Source organism: Hibiscus syriacus, unplaced genomic scaffold (genome assembly GCF_006381635.1).
Source record: "Hibiscus syriacus cultivar Baekdansim isolate YM2019G1 unplaced genomic scaffold, ASM638163v2 tig00117032_pilon, whole genome shotgun sequence".
Classification (NCBI taxonomy): Eukaryota; Viridiplantae; Streptophyta; class Magnoliopsida; order Malvales; family Malvaceae; genus Hibiscus; species Hibiscus syriacus.
This window is the reverse complement of record NW_024063532.1, coordinates 1,404,303-1,429,881: the sequence shown is the minus strand read 5'-3', so window position 1 is coordinate 1,429,881 and position 25,579 is coordinate 1,404,303. Positions and strand designations below refer to the sequence as shown.

The 25,579-nt window shown below is 34.0% G+C and overlaps 1 protein-coding gene across 1 annotated transcript; it reads right to left on the bottom strand.

The window, feature by feature from the left end:
• Window positions 1-22,521: 22,521 nt before the first annotated feature.
• On the bottom strand, window positions 22,522-24,907 carry LOC120196338 (subtilisin-like protease SBT1.5). The gene is given in 2 exon segments (XM_039198158.1): window positions 22,522-23,634; window positions 23,636-24,907. Coding segments are annotated over 2 exon segments (2,319 nt in total). The 5' UTR covers window positions 24,872-24,907; the 3' UTR covers window positions 22,522-22,551.
• Between the last annotated feature and the right edge of the window lie 672 nt (window positions 24,908-25,579).

Sequence of the window (25,579 nt, the reverse complement as noted above, 5' to 3'; positions counted from 1 at the left end):
CAGATAGCTCCCACTATTTCACTATCGTGAATAGTTCTCTGGAACCTTCAAAGAATAGGTAATACCTTCTTACTTTCTTATGTTGGAGGATCCACCTTTTGGTGGCAACCACAAAGATAATAAGCAGATATTACACACTCAAATCTGGCTCGGATACCAATTGTTGCGGAAGACGGCTATCGGATAGAGAAAAATCGCAACTGATAATTTGAGAAAATAAAAAAATAAAGATAAAGAAGACACAAAATTTACGTGGAAAACCCCTAAATAATATAGGGTAATAACCACGGGCAACGGTAGAAGAATTTCACTATGAGAAAATAGTAATTACAACTTCTCTCGATCTACCAAGAAGAAAACAATGATAATTCTCTCTTGATAAAAAGGAGAAAACAACTCTCAAGAAACTCTCTAAATTCTCTAGTATTGGAAGAAAGCTAGAATGCTTTGGGATGGTTTTGAAGCTAAATGAGCTAAGGTATTTATAGTTGAAGCTTAAGGACTAATTTGTAAATATCCTAAATTACAATGACTAAAAATGATTTTACCATTTTTCAAATTTCCACAAATGCTGCACCTTTTTGACCAATTCCATTCGATAGAATTGTTTATTGTTCTTTCAATTTTCGGTGTATTAATTCTTTTGCACTTTCGGTGCATTTCAACAATATGTTATATTTAATAGACTAAAGGAAATAATAATAAAACTTAAATTTTGATCATCGTCGGCATATTAACAAAATGTTTATCTAATTAGATTAATTTATATTAATTTTAAATAAAATATTAATATTTATTCTTTGATGTGTTGGTTCACCAATTGATATTAATTTATCAATAAAACCATCTTTGATGTGTTGGTTCACCAAGTAAACACAAGTTGTTTCAATTCATTAGAATTAGAATTAACCTTTCAAAATGTTCAATAGCCAATAAGTCTTCCTTATGTTTATCTATCATGATTAGATTAATTACTTTAAAGCTAAAAAGATACCAACTGGCCTCCTAAGAGACTGTCACTTTTGAAACCCCTCCGAACGAGAACATCCCGCTGATCACAAGGCACATATGACATAGCTGGCCCCTTATGTCAAATTTGTTAATCATTAGTTAAGGCATTGCCTTCCCCCTTACTCGAAGAAAATACCAACTTTGACTTAGGGTATGTTTTATAAAAATATAATTATTTTATGATACGTGAATTTAAATAGATTGATTTTAATCTTTTAGACGTATTGAATTAGTATAATATATGAATATAATAATATTTATTTAGATTTTAAAATAACATTAATTAAAAAGAAAAAAATATACAATTATGTATATAATTACACCAATCCCGACTTTCGATTAAGAATTTAAGAGTGAATTAGGGTTACCAAAATCCACATTTCAACCACACAAACAAATTATGAGAGTTGTCTAAACATTCCACAATTATATGATTAAATCTAATTATACTAAATTTAAACGAACTAAGCGACACAAATGGTAAAAGAATTGTTGTTATTCCTTAGGACTACATGTTCAATCACATGAGTTTCAGGAGTGTAAGCATTAAATGTCAAATTATTGAGAATAATATTTGAACTGATATTGTCTTATATTTACTCCAAATTAATAAAAAATATTGTACTAAATCTAATTCTCATAAGGTTTTTTCAATCCAGTTAAGATTCCAAACTAAATGCAAAGAAGTTTATCGAATGTTTTATATTAGAAAATGATAATTATTAATATTTTATTAATTAATTAAAAATTCAATTGTAATATTTCAAAAAAAAGTTTAATAGTATTTTGGTTCTTAAAATTATATTTTATCATCAAATTGCTTTTAATTTTTTTATTTAATTTAACCTCTTAACTTATAAAGCTTCTACCATGTTACTCCATCAATAATTTACGTTATAGGAAAGTCACGTGGAACATTAAGAATGTCCCACCTGGTACAACATATCTTATTTTTTTAAAATGAAAAAAATAAAATTAGGAAATGTTTCAAAAAGTTTTCATCTAAGAAAATAAAACTATTTTTTTTTATAAAACTACAAAAAAACGTTTTAAGAATTTATGAAAATTAAAAAAGAAATTGAGAAAATTTTCATTTTATTAAAAATTTATGTCTCCTTTTCCATGGAAAAATTATATTAAATTAAACAATTTAAAAAAAAAACAATGTTTATAAAATTATCATTTTTCAAATATCATTTTTCTCTTTGCAATTTTTTTGAAATTTTCAAAAAAAAATAATAAGTTATTTTCTATAAAATACATAAAATTTAAAAAGACGAAATATTCAAAATGTAAAAAAAAATTGAAAAAAAATCTTCAGGTATTAAACTGATAATGATATACAACTTTAGGTGTTAAAATACTATTTAACTTAGAAAAAAATATATATAATTACTTACTTTATTAATTTTTTTTAAAAAAGTAACGCATTACCTGGAAAGTGTTCTCCTTAAACATATTTTATATATGAAATTATTCTTAATCAACAATGTTGACGTCAGGAGCATATTTTATTTTTTATATTTATTGACTTTAACAATACACGGAATTGAATCCAAGTTGCTCATGAAAATAGGTTCCAGGAACCAATGCAAGCAATAAGTTTTGGATTAGCCTGGATTCACCAATCAGATTCGAGTGATGACCGAGCCATCCATGGCAAGTGGGCAACCGTGTTGTTTAATTTTAGTGTTTTGAGTAGCACTGTTTTGAAAATCAGATCGGACCGGTCGGTTCAATCGAGAATCGTTGTCTGGTCCGATTCATTATAATCCGGTTAAACCGTTATTATTGAACCAGACGGAACCGTTGAACCGTTCGAACCGGACCGAATCATGAACCGGTTAAAAACCGGTTGAACCATCAATTTTTTTTAAAATTAAATCAAACAACGTCGTTTGTTAAACGAGCCGAGTCGAACTCGAGTATTGCTAAGCTCGACTCGAACTTGAAAACTTTAAAAGTAAGCTCAACTCGACTCAAACTCACGAGCTAAAAATTATCAAGTTCAACTCGAACTCGAAATATAATATTGAAACTTGAACTCAAAAAGGCTCGAACTCAAAAAATAATTAGAAACTCGATTGAAGCCTAAAATTCGAGCTTGATTGAAGTGAAAGAATAGTTCACTCTATGTTCACCAAAAGGCTCCATGATTTTGAATGTCAAATTACCTCTATTATTTATAGAAGTTAGTTGGAATGCTCTTCTATGTTTCTTAGCCATGTGGGATTGTTTTGATCTCATATTTTTACTCTTTAGACTTTTGTGACGTTCTTCTATGTTTCTTAGTCATGTGGGATTGTTTTTTTTAAATTAAACCAAACAATATCATTTTGTTATGATTTTTTTTAACCCCAAATTTGTTTTTTTATTATAGTTATATAATTATATTTATTATTTAATATATTTTACCTTAAATATTATGTTGTAGTTAATTTGAATCATTTTGTTTCACTTGATTGTATGGTTTTTAATTTATATATGTTTATGACTTGTGATATAAAAAATTATTTTTTATTAAATATTTTTTATATTTTTATTTAATTTTTTAAATAATTATGACGTAATCCGGTTCTTCCGACCGATCGGACCGATTCGACCGGTTAAACCAATGAACTAATAACATGATCGGTTAACTAACTAGATAATTGGTCCGGTTCTGAAAACCCTGTTGAGTAGGACCCGATCAAGGTGGCTCGCCATAAGGGACACAGACATGAAACGTGGACCCTTTGTAGACATCAATTTTTTTCATTTAAGTTTATTATTATTATTAAAATTACTATTATTATTATTATTATAATTATTATTATATATTATTTATTAAATATTACAAAGCCCATTTACAACTCGGTTACATCCAGGCCCAAACATGACCCAAAACCCTTTTAGGGTTATCAGAATCTTCTCTCAGCCGCCTTAGCTCATCACCGTTGGATCTGGCTTTGATCCAACGGTCTCCAGATGCTTCCGGTTTGAAACCCTAGGGTATCATAACCCTAGGGACCACGCGGCGCCACCTCTTCCAGGTGTCTCATCTCGCCGTTGCCGACGCTTCAGTACTGCCACGACGCCTCCGACGAACATTCCAGAAGCTCTGCTGCCACGACTCTGACCGTCCACGTCGCAGCTATGGGGTGAGTCACCACATAGTTTGGTGACTCACCGAAGCTTCCCTCTCGGGACCGGTCCGACGAGAGCCTCGGTGGTGGCTATAAAAGCCACCACACCTGCAAGAAAGACAGGGACAGAGAGCAACCAAGATACAAAAACAGAGGAAAACGGACAGAAAAAAAAGGGAAAAAAGAAAAAAACAGCCAACGGAAGACAACAACACCAACAGCAAGCAATCCAACCACCATCAAACACCAAAATAACGAGATAAAAATCGAAAGAAACCTTACCGAGGAAAGCCAAACCACCACGCGCCTCCACGCTCCACCACAAACCTTCAAAAACCGAAGGTATTTTTATAGATTTGCTCTGATTGAGAGCTTTTTTAAGGGAAACAAATACCGGAATCGTCATTGGGACGATCCGATCTATGTTGTGGTATAAAGTTTGATTTTCCGGCCACCGGAGGCGGTGGCCGGCGGTGAGGTTGGCGGTGGCTATCGGCGCCAGAATTCCCTCCGGTGAGGGAATTAAGAGAGAAAGGAGAGAGAGCTTCTTCTCTCGTTTTTGAGAGAAGAAGAAAAAGAGAACAATGAGGCTGCTGGCCCTTCGGGCCAGCTATGAAGGGGTATATATACCCCTTCTCGAACGACGTCGTTTTGGGAAGGGGTATATGCGTAATTTACTTGTATGGCTAAACCTCTTCCGTAGCCATCTAAGTTTTGTAATTATTCATTTTAGTCACTAAACCTAATTTTTTGAATGTTCTAATTCAGTATTCGAATTTTATTTTATTACGTTTTAGTCCTTACCAGTATTAAATAATATATTTAGGATAAATATCACATTTAGTCCCTAATAATTTTTAATATTTTTATTTTAATCACTGATTAAATAATTAATGGCTAATTACACTACTAGTATTTATATTTTATGATGACTCTAGCCATGTCTCTTAAATATTTATATTTTATAATTTGATCATTAAATTTTATATGATCTTAATTTTAACCATAAGTTTTATTATTTTTACATTTTAAGTTCATATATTTATGAATATGATTCAATAGTTTTAATATTATTACTTTTATTTTCTTTCATTTTAATTATTATTATTTTATTTTATTATTACTTTTGATATATGTTTAAATTATTATCTTCATGATTATTTTATTATTATTATTAAAATATATAAATATATATATAATAGTTATTTATTTATTCTATTTTTTTATTAAATAAAATACTATTTTATAAATTTAATTTTATAAATTACTTTTAAGAAAAAATAAAACATATTTTGATATGTATTTATTTTTTAAATATCTAAGAAAAGAACTGTCTTAAAATACCTAGAAGTCCTTTTCTGATATTATTAAATAAATAAATGTCCTATTTTTTATATTAATATATTTTAATTATTTTTAGATAAATGTTTTATTAACATTTATTTATTTATTAATATTAAGAAAGGAGCTGTCTTAAAGCAACTAGAAGCCCTTTTCTGATATTTCTAAGTAAATAAATATCTTATTTATAAAAATAAAGATATATATTAATATATTTTCTTTAAAATTATAATAATAAATTTAAATTAAATAGGATTATAAATTAAATATATTTTGAATTTTTAAATTTCTAATAATAGAGACAATTTATAATTAAAAAGTACCAATTTTGGGCGTTGTAGGGGTGCTAATCCTTCCCTAAACGTAACCGACCACGAATCCCTTTTTATTATTAAAAAGAACGAATTTTTGGTTATAAACGCAGATCAGTTCATTTTTAATTGATGTTTTCTTAAAACTCTTTTAAAAAATAATATTTAGGTATTCGACCTACCTGACCCTAAAGGCCGATGGCGACTCCCAAATTATTTTAAAAAACCATTTATTCATATTACTTTTCCCGCCAAATAAATATTTCGTGCCCGGACAAAAACCGGTTACGACAGTTTGGCGACTCCGCTGGGGACCGGTCAAACTTTTAAAAATCAATTATAAATTGTCTCTATTAATTAAAAATTAAAAGTTAATATATTTAATTTTTAATTCTTTCTTTTCAAAATTTTTATATTTACTTATTATTTTCATAATATTTATATGTTTTATTTTATTTGTAAGTATTTTATTTCATTATTTATTTTGTCAGAGGTATGAATATTTCTCCTCACACACAACACTTGCATTGCATAACATAAAACTCTATAATTGAGTTGTCCCTTTTAAGTGGGAGTGAAAGCGACGTCTTCGTGAGAAATTATTCTCCGTGTCAGACCTAGCAAGTAACTTTCGGGATTCATATGCTCTATGTCTTCGTGAGAATTTATTCTCCGTGTCAGGTATAGAGAAATGTATCGCCTCGAATTGAACTCGATCCGCTTAAATCTGTAATGGACTAGGATTGAGGGTTGACAGCCCAAGAGGGCATCAACAAGGACAGTTCGAGTACCTTTATTCCTAGAACTAAAAACCTGCATATAATAAACCCTAGAAACTCTCCTGATCTGAAACCATTGTAAGTAAGTATACACAAAGGAGAAATAAGTTTTAGCTTTTAATTTATTTTATTTCCTTTTTCCTGAATAAATGCATGCGAACTAGAAATCATGCGGTTAGGTTAAATTTTCCAAACAAAGCATGGAACTAGAAAGCATAAGGTTAAGATTTATACATTGATAAATAGATTTTTTTAGTTGGTACTAACTATTCTATTTTTTTTTCATGCATATTACATTGCTCTAATATGTTCATATTGATTTCTTTTGTTTGCATTACATGATCATGGCATAACCAAAAGGTGTTGGCTTGAAAGACTGTTCATCATATTGGAAAGAAATCGGAAATGTACAAAAAGTTTTATGATCAAACAAAATATGATACGACCAAGGAAAGACATCCTGAAGAAACTACGAGGATCGAGGGAAGTTATGCACACAGAGAACCGGTTATATTAATACCAAAAGTAATCCATAAAGATTCTGCCAGATTGATACCAAAAGCAGTCTATGGTAAGAGTATCAGTCGGGACATTCAGAATAGTGGAGATTTTTATGAAGCTCAAGCATGTTATTTGAAGGACTTGAACGACCAAAACGAGAAATTGAGCACAGAAATGAAAACCATGCATGAAGATTTTCAGAAGATCAGTCAAACCTTTCAAAATGCTGGCCTAGGAAGTACCCCAGAAGAATGGATAGCAGGGGTCACCAAGCTGAAAAAGAACTGCAACATATATGAAGATCTTGTTCAAGAACTTCTTGGACAGAAAAGATCTCTTACAAGGGAAAATGAGCAACTCCGAGAAGTGACACAGAAAATGAAAGAGAATGTCATGGAAGAGGTTGCAGTCCAGACAAGCAATGTCCCTTAAGTTGATAGACTAATTTGGCTTTGGAGAAGTTAGGAATGAAATATATCCCTATATGTAAAGTTTTGTTTGATGTACCGAAACTTTTGCGTTCAATGAAATCTGTTCTAAGATGATCACTCTTGAGTAACACCTTTTCATACATGCATTTGTATTTTGCATTTGTACATTTTTACGTTTGTATTTACATTTACATTTTTAAATTTACATCATGCATTAAAATATATTTAATTAAATAATAATGTTTATTTATTTTCAATATCAAAGAAAAGGGCAGTCTTAAAATAACTGGATGTCCTATTCTGGTATTTTAAAAAATTTACATTTACAATTTTACATTTGCATATTTACATTTGGCATCTTTGCATTTGTATTGCACAATTTGTATTCTTGTTATTACACTCACATATTTACATTTGCATTTGGCATCTTTGCTTTTTTTTCATAATACATTAAAACATTCATTCATTAAAATAAGGATTTCAAACGAAGTGATCTTGGTTTTTCCTTGAAGCAAGAACGCTCAGCACGACACAAGAAAAATGTCTAAAGAAACTGAAGATAGGCTAGCCAAATTTGAGATAAAGCAGAAAGAAATACAAGAGGAATTGAGGAGCAAGTTGGCACAAATCGAAGCTAATTCTCAGATCGATCTACTGAACAATATGAAAGAAATGATTGATAAACATTTGACTGCTAGAAAGAGTCTTGTTGAAAACTCCACAAATCCTTTGGGTATTACACCTGTTCATATTCCTGAGTTCACCTCTGTACCCCAGGAAATTCAATCACCGATTTACTTTGCTGTTAAGAACTCACCATATCAAGCTGGAGCATCATTCCCCACTGATTGTCCTACTACTTCTGAGTTGAAGCCTGATGAATTTTGTAATGAGGTCCTTGACCTAAACAAATCAGTTGAGAAGGAAAAATTCACTCAACTACTGGAAAATATAGAAGAGGTGATAAAATCTATAGAGACAGTTGAGACATTTTATGGGTTTGACGCCAAAGAACTAAGTTTGGTCCCTGGCCTGGTTATTCCACCAAAGTTCAAGGTTCCAGATTTTGAGAAGTATAATGGGACCACATGCCCTTCATATCATATCATTATGTATTGTCGTCATATGGCTGGCTATGTAGAAAATGAAAAGTTGTTGATCCACTGTTTCCAAGACAGTTTATCTGGGTCTGCATCCAGATGGTATAATCCACTAAAACGTACTCAAATACGTTCTTGGAGGGATTTAGCTCAAGCATTTTTGGGTTAATACAAGCACATGACTGATATGGCCCCTGATCGAACAATGTTGCAAAGCATGAATATGAAGTACAATGAAAGCTTTCGACAATATTCACAACGATGGAAAGACGTTGCTTCTCAAAGTACATCCACCATTGACTGAAAAAGAGTTCACTACTTTGTTCATTAGCACATTAAAATTTCCTTATGTTAATCACATGATAGGGGTTGTCCCTAATAATTTCTCTGACATCATCATAAGTGGAGAAATCATCGAAATGGCTAATAAGAATGGCAAGATAAGAGGCTCTGACAATACTAAAGTCAAGAAAGAAGCTGGGGTTAATACAATGAGGTCTTATTCGGTTAAACATGGTGTCAAACCTTATAGAGTGATCAAGAAGAAAAAGAATGTGCAGGGATTTCAATTTCCTCCCTTCCACTGTTCGAGTGAAAAATTGCATCCAAAAATGCTCTCAGCCAGATCAATTACTCCACAACTTGATCAATCACAATGGCCTCCAAATAAGAATTGGACCTATAAGGAAGTTCCTTGGATAAATCAGACTAGAATTCCAAATTGTTCAGCTAAGGTTCCTGGTAACCTTAAGGGAAATTTCCAAGACCCTTTAGAGCAAGCAATTCAAAAATGCAAGATAAAAGAAAAGGTTAAGGTTCAATGTTCAGAAACCATTGTTGCAACAGAGACTAATGTGACCAATCCTGCAAAGAAAATGGGAAAAGAAATCAAAAGGCTCCCATGGATGTAATTCGAGATTGGCCCATAGGTCTAAGAAGGAATGAGGCAGATATAACCCAGAAGACACCTCAGATATATGTATCAGATTTTCCGAAACCCAATAAGGCAAAGGACAACTTAAGAAATCTGGTTAATATTACCCCAGTTATAGCTAAAATGAGCATTCAGAACCCCCTCGATAACATGAGAGCATTCATTCGGTCAGAACGATCAAAGAAAGTGATAGCCTCGCGAGTGAGAAAAACTCTAAAGGTGTTTCAAGAATCTATCTCAGACCTGTACCCTCATTTGGTTAAAGGTCACTACATTACACCAAGATTGGTGAAGGTGTCACCAAAGCCTTATGTCCATTGCTATGATCAAAATAGCTTCTGTAATTTTCACTTGGGAGTATCTGGACATTCAACAGGGAATTGTTGGTCACTGTTAAAGGAAATAGAGACGCTCGTTGACAAGGGAGTCTTGACACAAGAAACAATCAAGAAATGGGGAGCAAATAAGGATAAAAATCATGGGCCAAGTACACACCCAACAATAGAGGAGTAATGATGCATAAACAAGTGGAAGTATTATTTACCACTGTAGTACCTTTGTACTTTCAGAATCTTGTTTGAATATGTTTTCTGTTCATTTCTCTGCATTTTGTGCAAAAAAAAATAAATAAATTGTGTTGCTTTTATGGTTATGAGCAAAGAATCAAGTTTTAATCTTGAGATTATTGAGTATCAAGTAGATTAAATATTCTTTTAAATTTGCAAGAGTTATAGATCTATTGGCAAGTGGTAAAATTATATCTTCAATATCCCATCCAATGTCAATTACTCGACCCTTACCAAAACCAAATCCTGACACTACATTTATCTGAGATTCTGAAGAAATGTCTCTACTTGTTTTTGAGACATCAACTCTAGATGTTTACCTTCTCGGATAAAGTTAGTTGGTTTATGAGATTACCCCTTCCACCATATACATGACTTTAAGAGTCACACATTTATCCTTCCAAACACAAAACCATCATAAACCAAAAGACCTCAAAAGAACCAAACTTTCAATTATCCGTGAATTTTACTGCAAGAAGAGACGAGATGAGGCATCATGGACCAACTCATTGATGATAATTTCGAGTGATTAGGGCATACTCAAAGAAGAAGGAGAAAGTGATTGATTGAAATAAATATATCATGCATTAATTACATTTTTCATGTAAGTAAAATTAATCTTGAATATTCATCCACCTGGAGATACCTCTTTTTACAAAGGTTTCTGTGTATGAGATTACGAACGGCATTGTTTCATTTATCCTTTAATATATATATATATATATATCCTTTGTTGTCCCCACTTGAGCCTGAATGATTTTTCTTCTGATTCAACCCTAACCAAGGATCACCCTCCACATTAGGGGGCAAGGTGAAGGATATTTGCTCACAAGAATAAAGATTGTTAATACATTTTTATTACGAAGACAAGTTTCCATGAAATCATGAAAGTTTTGAACTACAAAGTATGTCAAATACAGAGTGCTTGAAGATCAATCCAATCAAGAATAATGGAAAACCTCCAAAATACAAAAGGAAAAGGAGGTGTTCAAAGCAATTGAAGTATTATACTCATCCAGCAAAGAAAGAAGAAGAAAAAAAACAAAAAAAAAAAAAAAAAAAAGGAAAATTGAATCATGATGGGTGATTTATTGAGCCTCAAGTTACAAGGTTGATCAAATACAAACAAGAAGAGCAAGAAATGCTGGAGATATGAGAAAATGGAAATGAATCCAAAATTTGGCAGTCTAGAGGGATCCAGTTGATGGAAATTTCCCCAGCAAGGCAGATCCAAGTCAAACAAAACAAGATTGATGGCATCAGAATGAATTGATCCTTGGTTTGATGACCCTTAAACACTTATTTGGGCCTTTTTATCCCTTTCTTTCGTAACCATAAGTCATGGCCTACGTTACGTACCTAGAAAGTCCATTCTAATCATACATGGATTTCTAAGTAAAAGATGATATCTTTAGAATTCATTCCGCCTTCCAAGATTGATTTTTATTTGCAAAAATTAGTTTTTAAAATCTTTAATGCATGATATGAAAAATGATAAAGGTGGGTTCAAGATATAAATTTTTAAATAACATCTTGAAACCAAAGGAGGATTCGAGTTGAAAACCTGAAAAGGTGGCTCGAATATTGAATGGTGCAACAACGACATAAGAGACGATCTTAAGCTCTTAATGAAGCACCACACATCTAAAAAACGTTCCTGAGATTCTGGAAACGAGAAGCATCTCTACAAGATGAGCATAACAACCATTTCTTCAAGTTAGTGGAAGTCCGAAACGACATACTGAACCAACTTGAAAGAACCTACTTTACCAAAATCAACCTACACCTCAAATCAGTCAATAATTTTGACACTTGCCATAGAACTATGATTTTTGAATGATTTAAAAGTGTAGTTGATTTATTTGATATTCATTAAACTCATTGTTTATGATTCGATTATATTGTGAACCTGAAAGGGGTAATACTTTGCAAAATTCTTTCATTCTTCAATAAAGAAAGGAGAAAAAAAACATTTTCAAACAGTACAGTCTCAAATGAGGAAGGTCCTTAAAGCAATTGTTGCTTATTCTACCTCTGTTGTAGAAAAAGAATGAACGAAGCCAGAAGAATGAAGCGCTTCACATTTTTGAAGGCAAGTGGTCCAAGAAGCCAGAAAGTCTGGAGAATTGAACTTGTGACACTCTCCTATGACATTAGCAATTCATCAAGAAAGATTATCGTTTATCTCATGCTGAGGGCGATAAGCATCACCAGACAGATTATTTTCCCCAACCATCAATTCATGTTCTCTAGAAGATTACATCACAAAGCCATGAACAAGTTACTACCTGCACTCTGGTGTTAGCTCAAGTCTTGATACATCATTGTTACTTCTTCTACGCCGATCACTTTCTTTGTCAAAATGATATCCATTATGTCCTTCAGAAGATTGTTGAATTTGAATTTGAGGACTTATGGCACAGAATAAGACGTTGGAACAAATTCTACATTTGTATGCCGTACAGGATTCTAAAAGTTGAGATAACCAGTTTTACCATCAACTAAACTTTTCCATGGTTAGGGAAGAGTGGGATATGGCAGTGTGTATTTTAATAGACAGTCACTGTGGCAGTCATTGCAAGAAAATGCACTAACAAAAATCTTCTAGTTCATCATGATGATGTTTATTTCTTCTAGTAAGGTTGTTACACTGGATGCCATTTACAACAAGGTCGAATTCGACAAAACTACTCATCAATTGCTCCAACCGATCATCATTCAGTTCTTGCACATCTGTTTTCAAAAGTATGACAAGACAGTAAAAGGCAACTTCTGCATCATTGATCCCAGAGAAAAGAGACAGGACATTGATACCATCATGAAACATGTCTCTATACAGATCCTTGTGTATGGTTTTTAGGGAAACCTAGAAGCATTTCCACCTCATCAGATTCAAGTGGAACAATTTTATTCTTTTCAACCCATACCAGATTCCATTTTCAGCACTCATCAAGAACATACTTCTGGACATTCGAAAGTGGCTCTTTGTCATAAGCTTCAAGAGCCATACAGATCCTTTCTGTCAATTTAGCACTTCTTGTACATGTTTATAAACAATTCAACTTTGTTCTTGGATCCCAAGAAAGCCATCATTTCTTTGTCAATGGAAAAGCATCAGCACATTGATGAAGCAGAATAAAAGAAGATCTGTTCTTAATTGGCAGAATTATGAATATAGCTTTTTTTAGTAGCATGAAGATGCTTCGAATCTACAAAGTCTGGCTCTACATTTAGTAAAGTACTATGATATTCCAGTCCAAACATTAATTGGAGCAAGTGCCATATGCTCATAGCATCTTTTGGAAATGTTCTTTGAGTTATCTGATCTGGTTGGACAGAACAATCATTGAGTTTAGAAGATGAATTTGCCAATAGCATCTTCTGGAATTGTTCTTTGAGTTATCTGGTTTGGTATGAACCCACAAAACCAATCATTAGATTTGAAAGATGAATTTGCTCATAGTAAAAATAAGGATACTTCAATAGCATCTTCTGGAAGTGTTCTTTGAGTTATTTGATTCAGTAGGAACCCCAGAACCGATCGTTGGAATTAAAAGATGAACTGCATGATTATCTTCATTAAGAAGCTTCTTTTCAAGCTTCCTCTGCTTCTTCCTTTTCAAAAATCATAACCCAAGTTTCGCCTTTGCTTGTAATTGGGATCATTACATAATGGCTTCCTATCTTATACTGAAAGAAGTGCGTCAGCAGCCTTAGCCATTTGAGCAGCACATATAAAATCTGTCAATTTTACAATTGATGAATCTGAACCACAACTCTCCATGGTTATTGAAGCTTCAGCCTCTGAGAATCCCATTTTTGTCAAGTATAACAGTTTACTCTCCTCATCAGAATCAGAATACAGGATTTCCTCGGTATCAGAATAACTATCAATATCTGTGAAATCATCCTGAAAAATCACTTCATAATCAGATGAGTTGTTATCAGAATCAACATGTTGCATGGGTACGGATTTTTGATGAGCCTGTACCACTGTATATGTAATCTTGCCATTGCATCAGATTACTACTCGCATAAATTGGTTTCTCTCCCACAGAAAAGTATATTTCAGAGATGGCCTTCACTGAAAGATGATAAGCCACTGTGTCAGCCTGGAACGGATTACCAAGCTATTTTTACTACTCTGTCTGATTAAATCCCTCTAGATTCAGAAAATAGTCACCTCATTCAGAAGACACATATCTCAGACATTTCCGTCAGAATGATTAAGTACTTCTTAGGTTTGTGACAACATGAAGAGAATTCCTCCAGTTACTTGACAACACTGCTGTTTATTGACACCATAATGAGAGCATTCAAGATAAACAGATTTGGGGCACGAATAAATCCACAAGTACCTACAACAGTGCATTGTCAAAATTAGACCTCAAGAGGATCATGATATTCCAGTCAAACAAACATTAAGAGTAAATCAGAAGCAGAATATTGGGGCATCTCGAAAGCCCATTTCAGATAGAAATGTTTCATGTGGGACATCTTGAGGGCTCATTTCCATCAGAAATAGAATATTGGGGCATTTTGAAGGCTCACAACAATATGAATATTTGAGCATTCTTGGAGGCTCATCTCAACAAGAAGTAATGTTGAATATACTTTTGGCATCTGTATCAGCAAATGTTGGGGCATTTTAAAGGTTCCTTCAGACGGATCCATGTGGGGCATTTTGAAGGCTCAGATTAACAAAAAGCAAATGTTGGGGCATGCTGAAAGCCCATTTCAATCAGAATCAAGAATGTCGATGCATTATGCACGCTTGTATTAGCCAATGTTGGGGCATGCTGAAGGCCCACAATATCCTGTGTCAAGATCATTGACTTGAAAAAATATTTCCAATGAGATAGAAAGATATGAAGAATGAAAATGGTAAAACAGTGACAGTCGAACTGACTATACATAATTGCTTCGTTCATCAGGCAGTTATATTATGATCATGTTGTTGAACAAAATCTACTCAGCAAGTATGTTTTCAAATACCTAATCTTCTTAACCGTATGTCACATGACAGTGTGTTCTTTGATAAACTACATTACGGTTGCATGAATAAAGATGATCCCCAGGTAGACTACTTGATCCAGGGTTCAGTTCCTTAAGATCTCAGCATTGAATTTGGCCTTATGTGTGTCGGTAATAACTGAAAATATTTCTTTGAGATTCCTAGAAAATAGTTTCAACCATACTATTGAGATTATGAAGCTGTTTTTCACATCAGTTTTTGCTTCTTTGATGACATTGAAAAGGGAGACTCGACTCTCACTTATATTACTGTTATTCCCGTTGTTATTTGGGATCATCATTGCTAGCCAAGATGAATTGAGTTTTCATCTATTTTGATTTTATCATTTGTATTTCATCCCTAGCTGCAAAGATTCCACGGATATCTTTCTGTACATTGATCCTACAGTTGATGTGTTGCTACTTCCTACAAAGATCATTATAGAAGAAAATGTGATCAGTATCACATTTGTCTTTACCCAAGATGATATCAAGATCAGTTAGTGTCTCCTATTCAATTCGACACCAGCATATCTTGTGAATTTGACCAACTTTTTGGTCATACCAACATTACACTTGAATCCCCACTGAGTTTTTGTTCTCAAATGGTCTTGTGACATTATTCAAAAGCTTTGGAAACTAGGCAAAGAGGTTCAATGTTTGAGAACATCTGAGCAGAAGCCACAAAAAAATGAATGTGTTGTCAAATGTTTTACGAACATCTGAACAGAAACCACAGGAAAAGATGAATGTGTTGTCAAATGTTTTACGAACATCTGAGCAGAAGCCACAGGCAAGGATGAATGCACTGTTAAATGTTTTACAAACCTGTTATTCTGATGCTGAACCAATGTTACGATCATATGGTTTCCATTTATTGATCCAAGATGAAGTTTGTCTTCTTCAACCCCAAGATTAAAAGTGAGATATAATGAAGATTTCTTTCCAAGGAAAGCTGAAAATTTTGACAATAAGAAACTAGTTAAATATGGAGACATATTATATGGTCCAAGTTGCTTTGTTCGAGATCCAATTAGATGTGGAGACATGAAAGGAATTGGAATAAATCCTCCTTGTGATATGTTTCAAGAGTTAAGTTAGAACAGACTCTACTCTCTTAATTACTCCCTGCTGAGTCAGGCATATCTACATCTACGCTCTTCAAAGATGATAGATTCTCTTTATAAAGATGACAGATTCTCTTTTCAAAGATGAAAACTTTATGGGATTTCTACACAAGTCCAAACAAATAAAGTTGGTTTTATCCAAGACAAAATGGGGCATTAAGGTCATAATTCTGACTACGACAAGAGTTCCACAAATAAAACAATTCTTCTGATACTTTCATGAAGCAAAGAATACATAAAGATACAAGTTGATCAGATAGTTCTTCAGAAATGCAAGCTTGATAGCATAAGTTGCTACAGTGATATCCAGAGTTGACCCTGGCAATAAATGATGAAGTGGAGGAAAACCGAGTTCACCATTTTGAAGTCAAATGAAAATTGCATCAACATTCATGCATCATATTTAGACATTTGCAAAATAGGAGCATTTTCATTCATTTTATCCATGTTAAAATTTGACAGGAATTTCAAAGATTTTTAGCAAAGATATGAATTCATCATTCGATGATTCAGCATTACCAGTTAAAGTTCATAATGAGAAGAACTCATCTGAAGAAAAAAGAAGAAGTTCATAATGAGAAGAACTTGTTCAACTTTTCGCTTGAATTCATCATTCGATGATTCAGTATTTCCAGTTCGAGTTCATAATGAGAAGAACTCATCTGAAGAAGGAAGAAGAAATTCATAATGAGAAGAATTTGTTCAACCTTTTGCTCAAATCCATCTCTTGATGGATCAACATTGCCAGTAAAAGTTCATAATGAGAAGAACTCATCTGAAGAAGGAAGAAGAAGTTCATAATGAGAAGAATTTGTTCAACCTTTTGTTTAAATTCATCATTCGATGATTCAGCATTACCAGATCGAGTTCATAATGAGAAGAACTTGTTCAACTTTTCGCTTGAATTCATCATTCGATGGATCAACTTTTCCAGAGAAAGTTCATAATGAGAAGAACCCATCTGAAGAAGGAAGAAGAAGTTCATAATGAGAAGAACTTGTTCAAATTTTCGCTCAAATCCATCTCTTGATGGATCAACATTGCCAGTAAAAGTTCATAATGAGAAGAACTCATCTGAAGAAGGAAGAAGAAGTTCATAATGAGAAGAATTTGTTCAACCTTTTGTTTAAATTCATCATTCGATGATTCAGCATTACCAGATCGAGTTCATAATGAGAAGAACTCATATGAAGAAGGAAGAAGAAATTCATAATGAGAAGAATTTGTTCAACCTTTTGCTCAAATCCATCACTTGATGGAGCAGCTTTTCCAGAGAAGTTCATAATGAGAAGAACTCATCTGAAGAAGGAAGAAGAAGTTCATAATAAGAAGAATTTGTTCAACTTTTTGCATAATTCTATCACAGAAGGAGATAGATTAGCATCAGCCTTTCTAGAGAAAGTTCATAATGAGAAGAACTCATCAAGAGCTTATTCAACCTTTTGAATGACTCTATCACAGGAAATAGGTCAACATCATCCCCAGCGGAAAGTTCATAATGAGAAGAACTCTTCTGAAGAAAGAGAAGAATTTATTCAACATCTCCATATTAATCAAGTGAAGAAGAGATGGATGCAATCCACAAGAATGAAAATTATCTTGAAATTGGGGCATGTTACCCAATCAACATGTTATTTCAAAAAAAAATAATGAGAAAACGATTTCCATAGTTTCTCATTCAATCTTTTCTGAAAATTAAATTGTTGAATAGTAAGAAAACAATTTTCATAGTTTCTTACTTAGTAAACTATTTCCCACATCTATAAGCCCTTCAGTGCATGATGTTTCCAAAAAGCCTTCGGGAGCTTTTTGATGTTTTCAAAGCCTCAGGGTCATCTGTAGGTCCTTCAGTGCATGATGTTTCCAAAAAGCCTTCGGGAGCTTTTTGATGTTTAAAAAGCCTTCGGGTCATCTGTAAGTCCTTCAGTGCATGATGTTTTCAAACATTTCCATCCTGCTCAAAAGAAGCCAAATGAAAAAATTATTGTCTTTTTCGTCTTTGCTCTATTCTTGTTAACACAAGGATGAGCAAAAAGGGGCAGCTGTAGACATCAATTTTTTTCATTTAAGTTTATTATTATTATTAAAATTACTATTATTATTATTATTATAATTATTATTATATATTATTTATTAAATATTACAAAGCCCATTTACAACTCGGTTACATCCAGGCCCAAACATGACCCAAAACCCTTTTAGGGTTATCAGAATCTTCTCTCAGCCGCCTTAGCTCATCACCGTTGGATCTGGCTTTGATCCAACGGTCTCCAGATGCTTCCGGTTTGAAACCCTAGGGTATCATAACCCTAGGGACCACGCGGCGCCACCTCTTCCAGGTGTCTCATCTCGCCGTTGCCGACGCTTCAGTACTGCCACGACGCCTCCGACGAACATTCCAGAAGCTCTGCTGCCACGACTCTGACCGTCCACGTCGCAGCTATGGGGTGAGTCACCACATAGTTTGGTGACTCACCGAAGCTTCCCTCTCGGGACCGGTCCGACGAGAGCCTCGGTGGTGGCTATAAAAGCCACCACACCTGCAAGAAAGACAGGGACAGAGAGCAACCAAGATACAAAAATAGAGGAAAACGGACAGAAAAAAAAAGGAAAAAAAAAAAAAACAGCCAACGGAAGACAACAACACCAACAGCAAGCAATCCAACCACCATCAAACACCAAAATAACGAGATAAAAATCGAAAGAAACCTTACCGAGGAAAGCCAAACCACCACGCGCCTCCACGCTCCACCACAAACCTTCGAAAACCGAAGGTATTTTTATAGATTTGCTCTGATTGAGAGCTTTTTTAAGGGAAACAAATACCGGAATCGTCATTGGGACGATCCGATCTATGTTGTGGTATAAAGTTTGATTTTCCGGCCACCAGAGGCGGTGGCCGGCGGTGAGATTGGCGGTGGCTATCGGCGCCAGAATTCCCTCCGGTGAGGGAATTAAGAGAGAAAGGAGAGAGAGCTTCTTCTCTCGTTTTTGAGAGAAGAAGAAAAAGAGAACAATGAGGCTGCTGGCCCTTCGGGCCAGCTATGAAGGGTTATATATACCCCTTCCCGAACGACGTCGTTTTGGGAAGGGGTATATGCGTAATTTACTTGTATGGTTAAACCTCTTCCGTAGCCATCTAAGTTTTGTAATTATTCATTTTAGTCACTAAACCTAATTTTTGAATGTTCTAATTCAGTATTCGAATTTTATTTTATTACGTTTTAGTCCTTACCAGTATTAAATAATATATTTAGGATAAATATCACATTTAGGATAAATATCACATTTAGTCCCTAATAATTTTAATATTTTTATTTTAATCACTGATTAAATAATTAATGGCTAATTACACTACTAGTATTTATATTTTATGATGACTCTAGCCATGTCTCTTAAATATTTATATTTTATAATTTGATCATTAAATTTTATATGATCTTAATTTTAACCATAAGTTTTATTATTTTTACATTTTAAGTTCATATATTTATGAATATGATTCAATAGTTTTAATATTATTACTTTTATTTTCTTTCATTTTAATTATTATTATTTTATTTTATTATTACTTTTGATATATGTTTAAATTATTATCTTCATGATTATTTTATTATTATTATTAAAATATATAAATATATATATAATAGTTATTTATTTATTCTATTTTTTTATTAAATAAAAATACTATTTTATAAATTTAATTTTATAAATTACTTTTAAGAAAAAATAAAACATATTTTGATATGTATTTATTTTTTAAATATCTAAGAAAAGAACTGTCTTAAAATACCTAGAAGTCCTTTTCTGATATTATTAAATAAATAAATGTCCTATTTTTTATATTAATATATTTTAATTATTTTTAGATAAATGTTTTATTAACATTTATTTATTTATTAATATTAAGAAAGGAGCTGTCTTAAAGCAACTAGAAGCCCTTTTCTGATATTTCTAAGTAAATAAATATCTTATTTATAAAAATAAAGATATATATTAATATATTTTCTTTAAAATTATAATAATAAATTTAAATTAAATAGGATTATAAATTAAATATATTTTGAATTTTTAAATTTCTAATAATAGAGACAATTTATAATTAAAAAGTACCAATTTTGGGCGTTGTAGGGGTGCTAATCCTTCCCTAAACGTAACCGACCACGAATCCCTTTTTATTATTAAAAAGAACGAATTTTTGGTTATAAACGCAGATCAGTTCATTTTTAATTGATGTTTTCTTAAAACTCTTTTAAAAAATAATATTTAGGTATTCGACCTACTTGACCCAAAAGGCTGATGGCGACTCCCAAATTATTTTAAAAAACCATTTATTCATATTACTTTTCCCGCCAAATAAATATTTCGTGCCCGGACAAAAACCGGTTACGACACCCTTGTTAGGAGATATTGTCATCCTGTTTAACCTTATCCACACAAGGATGGATAAGACTTGGCAAATAGTAATATTATATTGTTCTTAACAATTCAATTCAGATTCAAGTTTTCGTTTCCGTTGTAACTTGCATAAATATAGATTTTATTAACGAGTGCAAGGAGTCTAAGCAAGCAAGCGTTGTATTTGAAGCTGAGCTTTCGCTTGCCTGGATTCACCAATCAGATCAGCTGAGTGGTGAGTATTTAAAAAATGATTTCACTTTGGAATCCGGTGAGTCCGCCAGAGCAAGCGGGCAACAAAGTTGTCTAATTGTTAGGACCAGACCTCTAACATGTAACCTTGTGGAAATAAATAAGATATATTTCAGAACATATTTCAAGTTGATGGTTAAAATTTTAAATTTGTCAATAACCATAACACTTCAAGGAGCTTATAAGAATTGATTGAGACGATGAATTCAAAACCCTAATTCAGTCTCCCTTTATAGCATGCTGTTAATTTCCTTCTTTTGTTTCGTTATTGCACAACTGTTCTGCAACTATAAATATAGATATGGGATTAATTCACTTTCTTTCTACGTACAAAAATGAAAAATCCATTTCTAAGAGGCTTTCATTTGTCCTACTCTATTTCCCATTTCAGAATAGGGATACAGGAGCGATTATTAAAGGAAGCGGCCTCCTTTGAAGCCCAAATCACGCATCAACCAAATAAGCCCAATTTAAGACCGTTGGTTTCATACGTGCTATAGCCTACAAACAATGCACAAGTTTAAAACGGAAAAATTTTCCCTTTGATAATGATTGAAATATTTATGAGCAGCCAAGGGAGAAGGATGGCTTACTCTTCTCATGATTAGGGGTGCTTATCGAGTAAGTTAATTGCGAGTTGATTGATACTCGACTCATGCTCGTTAAAAAGATTTCATTATTCGACCTTATTCATTATTCGTTGAGTTTGTTAAAATTTTATTTGACTCGTGCTCGTTAAAATAATTTATTACTCTACTTGTTTCTTATTAAACTCATTATAAATTCTAAGGTAATTGAGGTTTGATTTTTGAACGTAGTAAATAATTATTAATTTAAATTTTTATTTATTAAAAATTAATATATTAATAGTAATTATTAATTAATAATAAAAATATTTTTATTATATATTAGTAAATTAATCATTATTATTTATACATTTTTATGCAATAATTTTTAAGATAACTATTAAAAAATTATTAAAAATTTAACGAATTACTCTAAACTTATTAAGTTGAGCTAGACTTTACTCGACTCAACTCGTTAAAATCTCAAATCAAATTAACTTAATTTAAATATTAACTAAATCTTAATCTATTCAAATTCGAATAACTCATAAACTGCTTAACTTCGAGATCCATTTCCATCCCACCAACACCGGCAGACAATCTAAATTCCCAAATCAAACTAACAAGTTGGCAATTTAACTTCGCCCACTTGTTTTGCGAGACGCATTGTCATCATTGTGATGGATTTGGTTAAAATATTTACTTGTATATATAATACCTTTTGACTGGAAAGATTACGTGACAATTACCTGCCAAGACACACCTTAATTACCTGCCAAGACACCTTCCCCACTTCTCACAAGTTTAATCAATACACCGACATCAATTTAAAAGAATCAAAGTAAAATATGACAGCAACCTTTTTTCACGTTTTCATTTGGCATCTCATCAACACACTAAACATTCTTGCTTCTCAATCTTACAAAAAAAAAATATCAGACCTGCACTTTCCAGGAGCCTGTGCAGATTATACATTCACCTGTGCATTATAAAGCCAACTCCACTTGTTTTCTGGCAAGGAAAACACCAACACAATTATATATATATATATATATATATATAGTAAGACCAAAATTCCTAAAACAGAATTTCTAAACTACAGAGGTTGCTGCATTGTCACAATTATGGGACTAGTGACATTGTGCTTCCCATCAGACCACACTATCCAACCACTTTTCATGCTAGTGCTTCCGGGGGCAAGCTTGACTGCCATGGTCTCCACTCTTACAACAAAATTCAATTTCTGCCCTACCCTCCTAAACACGAGCTGCTGTGGCTCTACCGTCACAAGTGTGCCACCAGGTGGCCTGATTGTCACTTCGTACACTGAATTTGGGTCCCCAACATTAGTCACTTGCCTAATGAAGTGTGTCGACATCTTATGATTGCCAAACTGTAGGAAAACAACTGAAAAAGATGGGTAATTCAGGTTCCCAATATGGCCAGCTCGTTTTGCCCCACTGCAATCTGCATTCCTCCTGGTGATCACTTGAATGTTGTTGATTGTATAGTTCGAATTGCACAAGAAATCCACGTAATCCATGGGATTTATATCGTAAACCAGACCAGGATCCATAGCCTTTGTGGGGTGAACATGACCGGATCCAAAATCGAAAACCGTTGAAGTATTTCCGTTCGATTCATCAATCATAGTTTCCCCGCGATTATCAACAGTGTAAGATGTTGTCATCAGGGCAGACTTAATGGCTGCTGGGCTCCATTCAGGATGAGCTGCTTTCAACAAAGCAGCCAGTCCCGAAACATGGGGACAAGCCATTGAAGTGCCTGAAAGAATATTGAACTCTACCCTTCGATAATCCGATGGAAGCCCAGATGGACCAACTTTATCAGGCCAGGCAGCAAGGATGTTCAATCCAGGAGCTATCACGTCAGGCTTCAAAATTTCTGGGGTCTCCGGGTTAGGACCTCGAGCCGAAAACGAAGCCACGACAGGTGCTGGCCTGACCCCTAACCGAGTCCCTTTAAAGATGATAGTTGCAGTGGCAAGTGAGTTTGATTTTGATGCAGAATCAATGTATCGCCTAATCTCATCTGCGTTTGATGCACCAACAGCAGTAGCTGGCAAGACATGACAATCAACAACTAAACCTTCCCCATCGAAAACTCCATTAGCTAAAATCATTCCTACTCCTCCAGCTTTCTTCACAACATCCCCCTTTAGCGGCTCTGGAATTAATCCCTCTATTGCACAAAACGATTTTGGCTTTCACCAAATTGGGATCCAAAGAACCTTCTAAGCACAAAGACGAAGAATACCCGTCACCACCACCGGATCCACCATAAACCAATGGATACATCCGACCCGAAGATAAACCCGGCCCATTATACACGCCGACTCCAGGCACAACTTTCCCATTTCCAAGTTTAACATCAGCTGGAAAATCTCTGTCAATCGTCCCAGCACCAATGGTAGCCACCCATGGAGCCACATTGGTAACAGTTAATCCACCGGGACCCCCATTGCCTGCCGAGGCAGACACAAAAATCCCTTTATCCGCTGCACCGAAAGCGCCAATCGCAATGGCGTCAAGATAGTAAGGCACCACGGCACCGCCAACACTCAAAGAAATCACATCAACGCCATCAGCAACAGCGGAGTCGAAGGCGGCTAGAATATCAGAGTCATAACAACCAGCATTCCAGCATACTTTATAAGCTGCTAGTCTCGCCTTTGGCGCCATCCCGGCAGCCACTCCTTTAGCATAACCTAATGTAGAAGCTGGAAACACATACCTTCCGGCAGCGATAGAAGCAGTGTGGGTACCGTGGCCGTCCGAGTCTCGTGGGGAACGCAACTCCGAGGTTTCATTCATTTTGCCGTTAGTTGCTTCGTAGCCACTGCAGAAATACCTTGCGCCGATAAGCTTCTTATTACAAGAATCGGAACCGAAGTCTTCTGTCGTCACGCATTGGCCATTCCATTTAGAAGGAATAGGACCCAAGTCACGGTCGTTGAAGCTTTGACGCTCGGGCCAAATACCTGTGTCAATGACTCCGATAACAAGATCGGACCCAAAGTCGGATTCTTTCAAAAGGCCAGCTTTGTCGGTGGTCTTGAGTCCTAAGAAGAGAGGAGAGCGCGTGGTTTGCAAGTAACGGACTTGTTCAGGGATGACGGCTATGACATGGGGAAGTGCTTGAAGCTTGAGGGCTTCGGTCGGCAAAAGCTTAGCCGAGAAGCCGTGGAAAACGCTGTCGTATACGTGAAGAACTTGGGTAGGAGTTGAAGGGGAGAGAACAGAGGAAAGTGAAGATTCGTACCAGTGCTTGTGAGTGGTGAAAATGGAAGGCTTGGCTTCATGTTTGACTCTTACGATGAAGGTTTTCTGCTCGACCCGGGAAGCTGTAGAAGCTAGAGAGAGAAGTGACAGAAAGAAGACAAGTAAGATACCCATTGATGGGTAAAAGGATGGAGCTTCGAGAGTGTACGTTAATGGAGAAGTGGAGAATAAAGAAAAACTCGAATAAAAAGGAGAGATTTGAGCAACTAATACATCAGTGAATAGATGAAAGAGAAGCTAAATAGTAATGGCGGGTGGGGTTTGCTTTGCTGTGATGCTATTGTTGTTTTGTCGGTAAACTTACACATTCCAATGCCCTTCACCAATCCTTCACCAGCTTACAGTCGCTACAAAACTTTTTTTAAGATTAAAATAAGAAATGCTAAACGAATCAGTGATGTGATATAATAGCAATTTACACTAATTTTTATGAAATATTTATGATTCTAATGCGTACTTCATATTAATTTTTATATATTATAAAAATAACAGTGTTGAAATTCGATTCACAATTAATTATAATCATATCTATATAGAAACTAATAATGTTGTTTGCACGAAAAATCGCGGTCGTTTTACGAGACATCATGCACTATGTTTCAGTGACTGTTCAGCTCCACCTCTTGTATTTCAGTACCTATGTTGGCTGGTTTGATAAAAAAAATTATATGGCTATAATTTTTTAATATAAAATACGAAAGTTTCATATAAATGTAACTTCCACATGGATATATTTTAAAATTCCAAGATTTATTTAATAATAAATAAATAAAAATGGAAGTTTGGCCCGTGACAATGTGGTAAGTAAACTAACATATATTG